General features: G+C 50.3%; 1 protein-coding gene across 1 annotated transcript; it reads left to right on the top strand.

The window, feature by feature from the left end:
- The first annotated feature begins 4,269 nt into the window (after positions 1–4,269).
- Positions 4,270–11,651, top strand: LOC124061723 (BTB/POZ domain-containing protein kctd15-like). Its single transcript, XM_046393907.1, has 5 exons — positions 4,270–5,077; positions 7,328–7,503; positions 8,114–8,258; positions 9,884–10,186; positions 11,075–11,651. Exons 1-5 carry the CDS (start codon positions 5,051–5,053, stop codon positions 11,234–11,236), a joined length of 813 nt encoding a protein of 270 aa, XP_046249863.1. The 5' UTR covers positions 4,270–5,050; the 3' UTR covers positions 11,237–11,651.

Genomic DNA, 11,651 nt, shown 5'->3' with positions numbered 1-11,651 from the left:
GTTAACGACGTCTGCTTTTATCCAGGAACACCAACACGTCTTCACGTTTCACTGCAGGAAGTGAACAACGCGAAGGCTTTGATTTGCCAGATGAAACTCACCTGTCTGTAAACTTACGGTACGTAACAACGAAACACGTAGTCTGATGTTGTGAAGTACTGTGATCGGGCTTACATTATGAAAAATAATAATTACTGATCCTTTGGGTTTCTTTGGTTAGGAGCATCTGGTAAAGCAAAGTCAATAAAATATTAATTCAAATGTATTTAAAACTCTAAAGTAAGAAATAAGAAACCTTTAATAGTCTCTAAATGTAAATCTTTAGTATGACATTTAAAAAGGTTCAGTAATTCCCCAAAGCTGCTGCTCACACACAGGAGGACACTGCATTTGTTTGGGACTATTTTTATCTGCGGATGAATCCACCTTTGGAGCTGTAGTGAGAATTTGTGGCAGCAGAATGGTGTGTGTGCCGCAGAGTCGAAATAAACTACAGTGTGTGTGCTGGCTGATGTGTTGTAATGGAGAACAATGAATCAGCTCTGACACACACTCACTGTGTGTGTGTGTGTGTGTGAGGCGGTAATCCACTGATGGTTTGAAGCTGAGACTTATTGACGGGAAAAGACCGGACTTCTTTGTCAGGCGGGTTATTATTCACGTGTGGCTCTTCACTGCCACCCAGTGGCAGCAGCAGGTACTGCAGCCGATGTGTCACAAGGTGGCAGCATGTTGACTTGAAATAGCTTGCGTTCAGTGCTTCATCTGTTTGGTTGAAATGTGTATGAATTGACAGGAAATATTAAGATACCAAAGGAACACGAGCCACATGCCAGTTTGGCTGCTCTGAGCTACAGATCAGAACGATCATGGCTGCTCCGTGCAGTTTTCATCACTGAAGCCAGGCTCATTTACCCTGAGGAGCAGGACCATCAGGTACAGCAAGTAAAATATCAATTCAAGTGCAGACATCCAAAATCTATAAAAATGTAAAATGAAGATGAGGAGGAGAATTGATATGAAGCCTTATGTCCAGGTCTCATCTACAGGTGAGTGTGTGTGTGTGTGTGTGTGTGGGTCATTCAGAAGGTTTGGGGAGAATCAGGACAGGAAGTGATATACACTGTGGAGACACTGAGCGGCTTTTGTGGAAGACTTTTTTAGTCTTTTTAAACTGAGTTGAGGTATCAGCGTAGTTTTGATCAGACCTCTGGCTGCTGTATTTTTAGACAGATGCAATCGTCTGTCACCTCTTCATGGACACTCAGAGCGTCTCAGTCTCCACGCCCTGCAGGGGGTGGGGGTGGGGGGCTGTCTCCACCACCCCCTCCCGCCCCGTGTCTTTGTCTTATGAGGTCTGAGACGCCCCCCAGGGGCACTGTCAGAGGGACCGTGGTCCTGCCGTCAACATCCCTGTGAACCAGCAGCTTCCACTGCACCTCCTGAGCACCTGAAAGGTTCTTCAGAGCTGCTTCACAAACACAAAATGCTTGATGACGGCACTGTTGAGCTGACGCTGGTATCGGACTTTCGTTAGAATCCTGACACTTTGACATGGGGGACTACTTGTTCAGGACCTGACCTGCTGAAGGTACGTGGCTAAGGGAGGACAACATAAGTCCTCCTTTGGGTGATCATGGATCATTAAAAAAACAAGCTGGACTGAAACCCAAAACCCTGAACCCTAAACAAGTGAAGAAGCTGAGGACTTGTTTTAAAAAAATTAAAAACAACTGAAAAAAACATATATAAAATGTCTCCATACAGCTCGTCAGGCGTAACCCAAGTCTCCAGGAGTCCGAAGTGGTTTGAAAAGATGTTATTTACATCCGTTCTTTAAGTCTAAACCTTCTGAAGTGTCCGCGCTCAGCCATGAGACATCAGGTATTTACAGTGTCACTGCAAATGAATTTCACTTCACGGTGCGACTGTGAAAGCTGCTCTCTCGCGTACATTATATTTAGATTTTTTCATTTTCTGGGACGCTCGTGGCTGCTGAATATTTCTTTGTGTTTGCTCTCTGATGGCAGCGTCTTTATTTACCGTCACCGGGACATCAGAGCCGCTGCGAGCAGCAGCTTCTGCCTGGGGCCTCCACACGTCAAACATGGAGTCGATGTGAAGGAAACTGAAGTGTCAGACTGATGGATGTCTGAGGAGTGGACTCCCTCCCTCCCTCCTCACACTCCTCCCTTCATCCTCCCCTCTTTATCTTCACCTCCCTGCGTGCATAAAGAAAAATCATAGATAACAGACGAAGCTGGCAGCACCTCGGGCGGGTTTAGGAGATATTTAAATCTTTAAATTCATAACATGGTTCCCCCGTTCTTCATCTAATTGAAGTAACTGCAGGGTTTCTTTAATTAGGGAGACGGAGAGAGTCAAGTCATTCTGCTGGTTTGCTCAGTAAAGGGAGGCACATGTGCTGCCTGAGGCAAAAACTAATGGAAGAAGAGAATTTAACTGTGTGTGTGTGTGTGTGTGTGTGTGTGTGTGTGTGTGTGCGTGTGTGTGAGTGAGTGTGTTGACTGATTCAGGGAGGCAGCGTCCTGTAGACAAATGAAGACATGTAACTGGTTCAGTGTGTCTCTTTAAAGGAAGTCTCGGTGTCACCAACCTCAATTACCCACGCATTAGTTTCCCATCAGCCCCTGTTTCTCTGCAGAGGGAAACCCCTCGACAGGACAGCAGCAGGTCAGATGTCACACGGGACACCATGTGATGCAGAGGCAGCAAAAAACTGGGACTTTAGTTTACTGCAGCAGTTGTAGAGCTCCTATGAAGTACATTTTTATAACAATTATGTATAAATATTATGTTTAAATGTTGGGTGTCTGTTGGCAGTGAACCTGCAGCGCATCATCAGCTGCATCTGTAGCTTCCTTCTCTTCACTCACCTTTAATAGTGAGGTTCAGCTCTTGTTCGTTTCTCCCATTGACATAAAGATGGCCGACGCGTCTTCACTTCCTCCCGCTGTACAAAAGCGAAGCTAAAATATCCCTGATGCGGGCGCTGCCATCTTGTTCCGGTGACATCATTTGGAGCCAGAGTCTGTGCAGTAGTGATGGGGAGGTGGAGTTGCAGTATCAAATTCTGAGTCAATGTTAGTTGTGGAGTTTCAGGATCCTTTTTAGAGCATCAAATGACTAATTACAGCCACACTGATCACAAACATGAACAAACATCAGCGTGATAAGAACAACCAAAAATGGCACAAACCACCTTTGGGAAAAAGCTGTTTGATGTGTACTTTGACTTTTCAGTTTGGCTCATGTGGGAGGAACTTAGGAGCTGTACTGCAGCCAGCCACCAGGGGGCGTCCAGATGGTTTGGTTTCTTTTTTGAGGAGCTCTCATGTCATCCATCTTCATATATGATCTGTTCCAATGCCACTTTACTGCTGTGGTTTACTCTCAGCACCCTTAAAGTGTCCTTTTCAAAGAAAAACTCGCAGTACACGTCCTACGGATCAGCAGACAGACTCAGTCAGGGACCAGCTGGAGAACTCAGTGCAGCCTTTAGCAGCTAAAGGGACAGATATTTCCCTCAGGAGGTGGTGGGGACCAAAGACAGAGCTATAAGAGTTATTTTGTTGCTCTGTTGCTTCTGGACCTTCGGGTTAATGCATGTACTGCATGTTACTGTTATTACCGGCTAACTTCGGGTTAGCTTGTCACGTGTCCTCCGCTTCATGTACTGATAGTGGATGCTGTTGTCACTTTGATACTGACTCCACATCTGAACATTGGACATATTCTGTGAAACAGAGCCAAGCCGCCACATCCATGAAGCTCCAAACTTCATGTGAAGATCAAGTGATGCCGTGTAACATCACATCAAAGTTCAAACACATGGAGACCTACAGGAAGGACCTGCAGCATAGCAGAGACAGTCTGCAGCGTGACATGTGCAGATCGCAGCTGCAGCCAGTGGTTCTGCTCAGAACTGATCCTGGTGCAGATCATACAAGCCAGTAATAATAAAGTGGACACAGAGGAGTGCTGACAGCCGGGGGTCAGGACTGAGACCTCCTGAGCTCAGTGTCAGCACTTTAGAAACGAGACAAACGATTCTGAGCCTCAGCTTCAGACATCAGCGTCCTCGAATCGAGTCCAGCTGAGAGGCCGGTCGCTGAAAAGCCACTGGAGCCCGGCTGCGGCAGTGAACAGCAGAGGAGGTGAGGAGTCGGTGCCTGAACGTGACAGCCAGCAGCCGCTCGGGCCACATCACCACCCGGCCGAGACCCGAGAGGCTCCGCGTCGAGCCGTGCGCGCCGCGACACAAAATGGTTCCTGGCGGCAGGCGAGCCGACCGAGCCGAATGCCAGCCTTTTCCGGACTTCCCTCGAAGAGCAGCAGCGCGGAGATATTTCGGACTGAGCCGAGAGATGAGGAGGACAAAACGGATCTGTGTGCGCACCCTCCCGGCGCACATCTCCATCTACCAGTGCGCAATAATTGAAATGGCGCGTTTGGCCGCAGGCGGCTGGAAGGGCATAATGCATGACGATAGACGTCATTTGGCTCCAGAGCCAGAGGGATGTTTGATGTTGCTAAAATATATGAGTTGTCGGGGAGAAAGACGTGGATGTGCAGGGCAGCTCCACAGTGAAAAGACACGCGGCAGCGGGAGAAACGCGCTTGTTTTTCTCCGTGGAGGCAACAAGGCGGGTTTGGTTCTGAGGTTCACATGGTGGATGGCTGTCTGGTAAAACATCCCACACCTTTCAGACAAAGCGCCGAGGCAGCCGGAGGATCCCGCTCGTCCCTCCTCAGCCGACAGAAACGAGTTGAGGCGAAAGAAAAGACGAAACCGCCCGCGTTATTGTAACCTAATCCTGGCCCCTGGGGGTCTGAAGGGCCCCGGGCAAGTCTTCTCTTTCAGCCCTCCTCTTTATTCTTTCGGAGGAGACGCGGACAGGCTTATTTTGCTCCTTCTGCTTCACGCACACACCGGAGGACAGCGAGACAACCTGACGAGGACGTCAAGCGAAGAGCAGCCGGAATCCTCAGATTTCAAACCCCGGGCCGGAGCAGACGGGCGGTCTCCATGTCCTCTGTGTCGGTGTCCTCTCAGGTAAGTCGGCGCTCTCTTACCTTCAATCAGCCACATTTACACGCAAAGTTTCCCAGTTTCGGTTGGAAGAACCTGAAATTCTAATTACATTTCCCCGGGGGTTCGCGCTGATCCCAGGGTGTAACCAAACTCTTTTTAAAATATTACAGATTTAAGTCTTCGTCGGTGTAGATGCTTACATAACAGAACAACACAACACCGCTTTACATGTTGTGGAGCTGGAAGACACCCTGCTATGTTCGGCATCCTCCAGTGAGCCAAAGCAGGGCGTATTTTGACAAAACGTGAACTTTTGCTTTTAGCTCGCCTGGTTTTCCTACCACCTTTGAGCGGAAACTACGCCGTGTTGGGGGACAGTGAGCCCTGTGAGCAAAGTAAACATTATCGACACTTAGTTTAACTTCATGAAGAATATATCGAATTTAGCAAACGTCCGCACACAATAAAGAAACCCTCTTAAACCAGAGTCAGGCGATACCGTCTCTGCCGCGTAGCAAAGGCGCGTTAAATGGGGGGAGTTTTGAATGGAGTCTGGCGTGTGGCGTCGTTTCCACCGAAGCGACAGCAGCGCTCTTCGGGACCAGGTTCTCCACATGTGTCGGTTCTGCAGGTCTCAGTCCAATCAGAAACGGTTCAAAGCTGCAGTTTCATACGCAGTGAGAAATCTTCCGCAAATTCAAACCTCCGAGCCGAAGAGCTCATACATGTGGAGTCTGTTCACATGATTTGATTTTTAGGTCAGTTTGATTTGGATCATCTGCGTTTTCTATGATTCTCTGCAGTTCTTTCCTTCCGTCTTCAGAGAACATAAATGAATTGAGTCCCTGTTTAGGGTTAGAGGGACTCTGATTGTGCCTTCAAAGACACGCCGGAGTCCCTCAGTCTCAGTCAGGCTGAGTTCAGGAGGTCTCAGCCCTGACATTATTGGTGATTATGATGTGTGAGGAGTCTGTAATCAGCAGCCTGAGTGTGTTCTGTGATGTTAGCGCTGACTCCTGCTGCAGAAGAACAGTTCTGCAGACAGACATGCAGACAGAGGGGAGCAGTGTTTGTCGGTTTGGCCCGGGGCAGCATGCAGGCCGCGGGGCAGACACACTGAAAGCTGCAGCCCGCCTCCTGTTCACCTTTCATGCTTCAAAGCTCTTCTTTACCACAGAGGAGGAGGAGGAGGGGGGGGTCAATTAGAGTGAGGCTGGCCCAGCAGCCCCCCCAGGTCATCACCATCCTCTGTTTCATCTGTCAGGCTGCTGCCCTCCATGAATATTACATCCATCAAGTCCGGAGCTTTACTGACATACTTTACACGAGTAAAAGGCTTGCAGTGTTCTTAGCTTCATGGGGGTGAAGTGTCAGCAGCAGCCACAGAGTAACGTGGACTCTGTGGCTGCCGTGGTTTCACCAGCCGAGGTGCATCAGGATCTGGTGCCCGGACTGCAGGTCTGTGACTGCAGCGCCCCCGATTGGGTCGGCTGGAACTCGCACTGAACTGAAGGTACGAAGGTCAGGTTGGGGTGCGGGACTACACCCGACCCACGTGGTGAGAACCTGTTGCGGTGAACCAGCAGAGCCGGGAGCTGCAGGTTTAGGGTAAGCAACCCCAAGGGGCTCAAAGAGGGGATGCTGAGGTGCCGAAGGTCCAGCCCTCGCAAACTGTAAGCCTCTGAGGAACCTCAGGAGAACCTGAGGGGGACCTGAGGGGTATTAACGAACGGCCGTCCCCTCTGAGTCTGCAGCCGCCAGCTGGAGCTGCCTCGGTGGCACCACCTCCACCTTCACAGGGTAACAGAAGACCTCCCTGCCTCCAGCTGGTCTGTGGGGATGAGGGGACGTCCTGGGCAGCAGCTGCATCAGGGCTGCCACTAACGACGACTTTCACAGTCAATTGATTAATCGTTTTAGTCTGGAAAAAGAAGCACCGAGAGTCAGTGAAGGTCAGTTATGAGGCGGACGGCAGAGCTGAGATCAGCCTGCAGACGCACTTCAAACAGACCAGAGTTCAGACCACCAGCTGAGCAGCGGAGCAGCAGGGGCTCCTGGGAGCCCCTCAGAGCCCAGAGGGGTGAGGCCGACCTCGTATCACTGTGGTCCTTCAGTCCAGGTTCATCAGCCGAGAGCCTGCTCCTGCAACGCACTCTGAACCACATCAGCTTTGCTTTTTGTTCGGCCCACCGACGCACAGCCGCGTTCAGAGTGACGTCAAACTGCTCTGGTGCTCTCAGGTGTGTTCTGACCTGTTGTCACCTGTGACAGGAGGGGCGGAGCATGTCCAGGATGTCTCTGAGCCGCTCGCCCGTGTCCCCGATGACCGCCCAGGGCATCCCGTCCCCCGCCCAGCTCACCAAGGCCAACGCCCCCGTCCACATCGACGTCGGGGGCCACATGTACACCAGCAGTCTGGCAACGCTCACCAAATACCCCGAGTCCAGGTAAGACAACCTGCAGGACGGCCGTGATGAGAGTTCAGCTCACATCAGGTCTGAAAGCTGTTTTGTAAAGTCAAAAGTACAGTATTTGTACTGAAATGTTGTAGAAGTAATGTGACCACTGAAGTAAAGTTAGAGTTTCCTTTAAATGAAAGGGAGGAGTTAGTGAGGAGGAGGAGGGAGGAGGAGGGAGGAGGAGGAGGGAGGAGGAGGGAGGTGTTTGTGTGTTTCAGTTTTGTTTAGTTTAATAAACTCTTATGTTTGGTGTGTAAAAATCACACCTGGAAAATAACTAAAAGAGAAAAATGTAGTGGAAAAGCACAAGTACCGCAAAATTTTACTCAAGTACAGTATCTGAGTAAATGTACTCAGTCACATCCCATCATTCAGGGCATGAAAGTGCTAACTTTTCTGATGAACAAATCAGCTGATCATTTACTTGACTAATCAGGAACAAATGGAGGAATCAGGCCATTTGTTAGGGACTTCTTTCAGCGGCGGATGAATCCCCATTTAGTGCTGTGGAGGGTGTTTTGTGGCAGCAGGAATGTGTGTGTGTGTGTGTGTGTGTTTGTGGCGAGGAAGACTGACAAGCCCTCTGCTGTCTGTGCAGGATCAGTCGCCTGTTCAACGGCACTGAGCCCATCGTGCTGGACAGTCTGAAGCAGCACTACTTCATCGACAGGGACGGAGACATCTTCCGCTACATCCTCAGCTTCCTGCGGACCTGCAAGCTGCTGCTGCCCGAAGACTTCAAGGTAAAGTCCGTCAGCTGACCGAGTCGCTGACGTGCTGAATGTTTTCCTCCGGCGACTCGTCTGAGCCGTGAGCTCAACGTCCTGACCGCTGATGACCGAGTCCAAACTGTCCTTTAATCCAAACTTTATTTAATCCAGGAAATCCTGCTGACATCGAAGATAAAATAGAAACAAGTCAGACTTTTGTGTTGTGTGCTGCTGAGCTGAGCACTTTTAGTTTTATTCAAGCTAACTTCCTGTTGCTGTAACAGGAGAGTCGGAGAGCGAGAGGAAGTCCAGGCTAAACGCAAAATGCTTTTAAAGTCGTCCGTGAACGTCTCCCATCAGAGAACAACTCCCATCATCCCACGCTGCACAGCTGCGTAACATCTGTTGTTTCATTAGTGCTGAGGAGCTCCACAGTGAGCGGCGTGTCACCTTCATCCTCCTCCTCCTCCTCCTCCTCAGCAGCTAATGAGAAGTAAACTGAAGTCAGATGAAGAGAGTTCGGTATCACAGCAGCTGAACTCGCCGCGTTTCTCTGACGACGGATTTCTGACTCGCAGCTCTGAAAAGTCGCCACCTCGAGCTGAAACAAACGATTTGTGTTCGTCCGCCGACGCGTCGTCTCTTCGTTAGTCTGAGCAGCAGAGACTCTTTGAACTCGTTAATCAGAGCTGCATCCAGTGACGCTTCCAGCACACACACACACACACACACACACTGTGTGTTTTACTAAATTAATCTGTGTGTGTGTGTGTGTGTGTGTGTGTGTGTCAGCGGGCAGATTGCATCTCTCTCATCTCCCTCCTGTAGTTAGCGAGTGCTGCCTCTGTTATTCTGCTCAGGATGACTAAAAAGCCCTGCAGACACAACCTCTCTTTATAAAACACATCTATCCCTCGCTCCGAGCCTGAGAGGAGGGGGAGGACGGGGGGGAGGAGGGGGAGGAGGAGGGGGAGGACGGCTGAAGGAGGCGAGGCTTTGATACAGTGTGCAGCCTGAGGCCAGCAGCAGCAGCAGCAGCGTGGAGTAGAAACACACAAGCCTCCTTCTGTTTCTGCGTTTCACCGGCGGAGGAAGAAGCACTCGGATCAGTCGGTCCTGAAGAGCGTCGGCATCCAACACACCGAACACAAGCAGGGGTCAGGGAGGAACCGAACCCTCGGGGGAGAGAAAAGAACGTAGGAAAGGAAGCAAGGAAGGAAAGAAGGAAACACAGAAGTGAAAGAGTTAATGAGGGAGGGGAAACAAACCTGAGCTGCATCAGAGCACCAACGGCTCTGCCATCGTCAGGCCGGCAGCTCGCTGATCCAAAACCAGTTAGTCTTCAGACTTAATCCTGGTGGCTTTTTGCAGGTGAAGGTTTGGCAAGTTCAAATTTACGGTAATTTGACAAAAAGACGAGAGAATCCAGAGTTCAGCCGAAACACTCGGAGAACCAAAGACAGAAGCTCAGTTTGTTGTCAGCTTCTCTTCCCAAACAAACCGGCACAGGCAGGTCTGGAACTGAAAGCGTGACACCTTTAATCGGTTCTCAGGTTCCACTTACTGTTTTCTGAATGTGTGAATATGTTGAGCAGCTGATCCTCCACAGCTCCGTCCAGTGGAGGTCAGAGTTCACTCACTTCCTGTCTCTCCATCAGGACTTCCCGCAGCTATACGAGGAGGCTCGATACTACCAGCTGACCCCGATGGTGCGGGAGCTGGAGCGCTGGCAGGCGGAGCGAGAGGCCCAGCGGGCGGCGCCCTGCGAGTGTCTGGTGGTCCGCGTCACGCCCGACCTGGGCGAGAGGATCGCGCTGAGCGGGGAGAAGGTGCTGATCGAGGAGATCTTCCCCGAGACCGGAGACGTCATGTGCAACTCTGTGAACGCCGGCTGGAACCAGGACCCGACCCACGTCATCCGCTTCCCCCTCAACGGATACTGCAGACTCAACTCTGTGCAGGTGAGCGCACACCTGAGCTGCGTCACATTTAAAGGGACAGTTCACACACTTATATGTTTTTTTTTATTTAATTTATTAATCCCAAGCTGGGAAATGACTTCTCTGCGTTTAACCCATCACTGATTGAAACACACACACGCAACAAACACACACAGGAGCAGTGGGCTGCAATGAAGGGTGGGGACATTATCACTCCACCACACTCAAATTTTTCCTGAGGTGGGGAATGGGGAATTCCGGTGGGGGAATCGAACCAGCGACCTTCCGATCACAAGCCGCGTCTCCACCCCCGAACATGAGGCATGAGGCAGCAGGTCGGTTCGGCTCTTCGTCCGCCTGCTCTGCAGAACATAAACGTCACACTGATGAGTAAAATGTTTTTATGTTCTGTGATGGTTTCTTCTGTGAACAGTAGAACAGAACAAACAGTCAGGACGCACACACACGTTCAGCAGTTCACCTGCGACGACCACTTCCTGCCGCACTGACCTCCGAACATAACGAAGCCCCTCAGCCGAGAACCTGACCAGCGTTTTGTCAGTGAGTTGAGCTGATGCTGGGTGGAGGTGCGGGTGGTGTACACGAGGCGACACGAGCGGTTCAGATACCCGAGATCAACGCGTCCGAACGTTTCGGGTTTATCCTGACGCGCTGCAGCTCGTTTGGCAGTCGGTTTGCTTTGTTTCTGTGCACTCGTGTTTTTATTCTGTCATTGATGACAACTCGAGAAGAAATAAAGTAAAGGAAGTACATTCTGGGTGATGAGTCTGCCACGTGCCTGACGTTAGAGAATTCCGCGTGTCCTGATGTCTCACCTGCGAGTCGTACTGCAGATTACCTGAAACGCTCAAACACCTGCTGTCTGTCTGTCTGTCTGTCTGTCTGCAGGTCCTGGAGCGTCTCTTCCAGAAGGGCTTCAGCATCAAGGCGTCCTGCGGCGGGGGCGTCGACTCGTCCCAGTTCAGCGAGTACGTCCTGTGTCGCGACCTGCGGCACAGCCAGTCCATCACCAGCACCCCGATCCGGATCAAACAGGAACCTCTGGACTAAACTTTACCGACAGCCCGTTCGCTCACGCGTCCAGCAGCTGGTGCACAAAAACCACGGGGACACTTGAAAACTTTGCAGGAAACCTTTGACCTCGTCTGCACACTTAAACACGCTTTGAGAGTTTCGGTTCGATGACGATGATGTTGGTGAAGCCAGGTGGAAAGAAACAAGCCAAACTGACAGAAATCCACATGTACATGATGTTTGTTTGCTGTGAGCAGCTTGCTGGTGAGTCTCGTCCTGTGTGTGTATACAAATGAATGGAAAGTCAAGTGCGTATGGAAACCACGGGGTGCATAATTTAATTCTTTTTTATAAAACGGCTATTTTGAAAATGTATATTTAATGTATTTGTTAGCTTGTGTCACTATTTTTCATTTGTACAGCTGTATTGATAAAAACAGAAAAAAAACTC

This window comes from Scatophagus argus, chromosome 7, assembly GCF_020382885.2.
Source record: "Scatophagus argus isolate fScaArg1 chromosome 7, fScaArg1.pri, whole genome shotgun sequence".
NCBI lineage: Eukaryota > Metazoa > Chordata > Actinopteri > Scatophagidae > Scatophagus > Scatophagus argus.
Note: the sequence above shows the minus strand (reverse complement) of the source record. Positions and strands in the feature narration are given on the sequence as shown.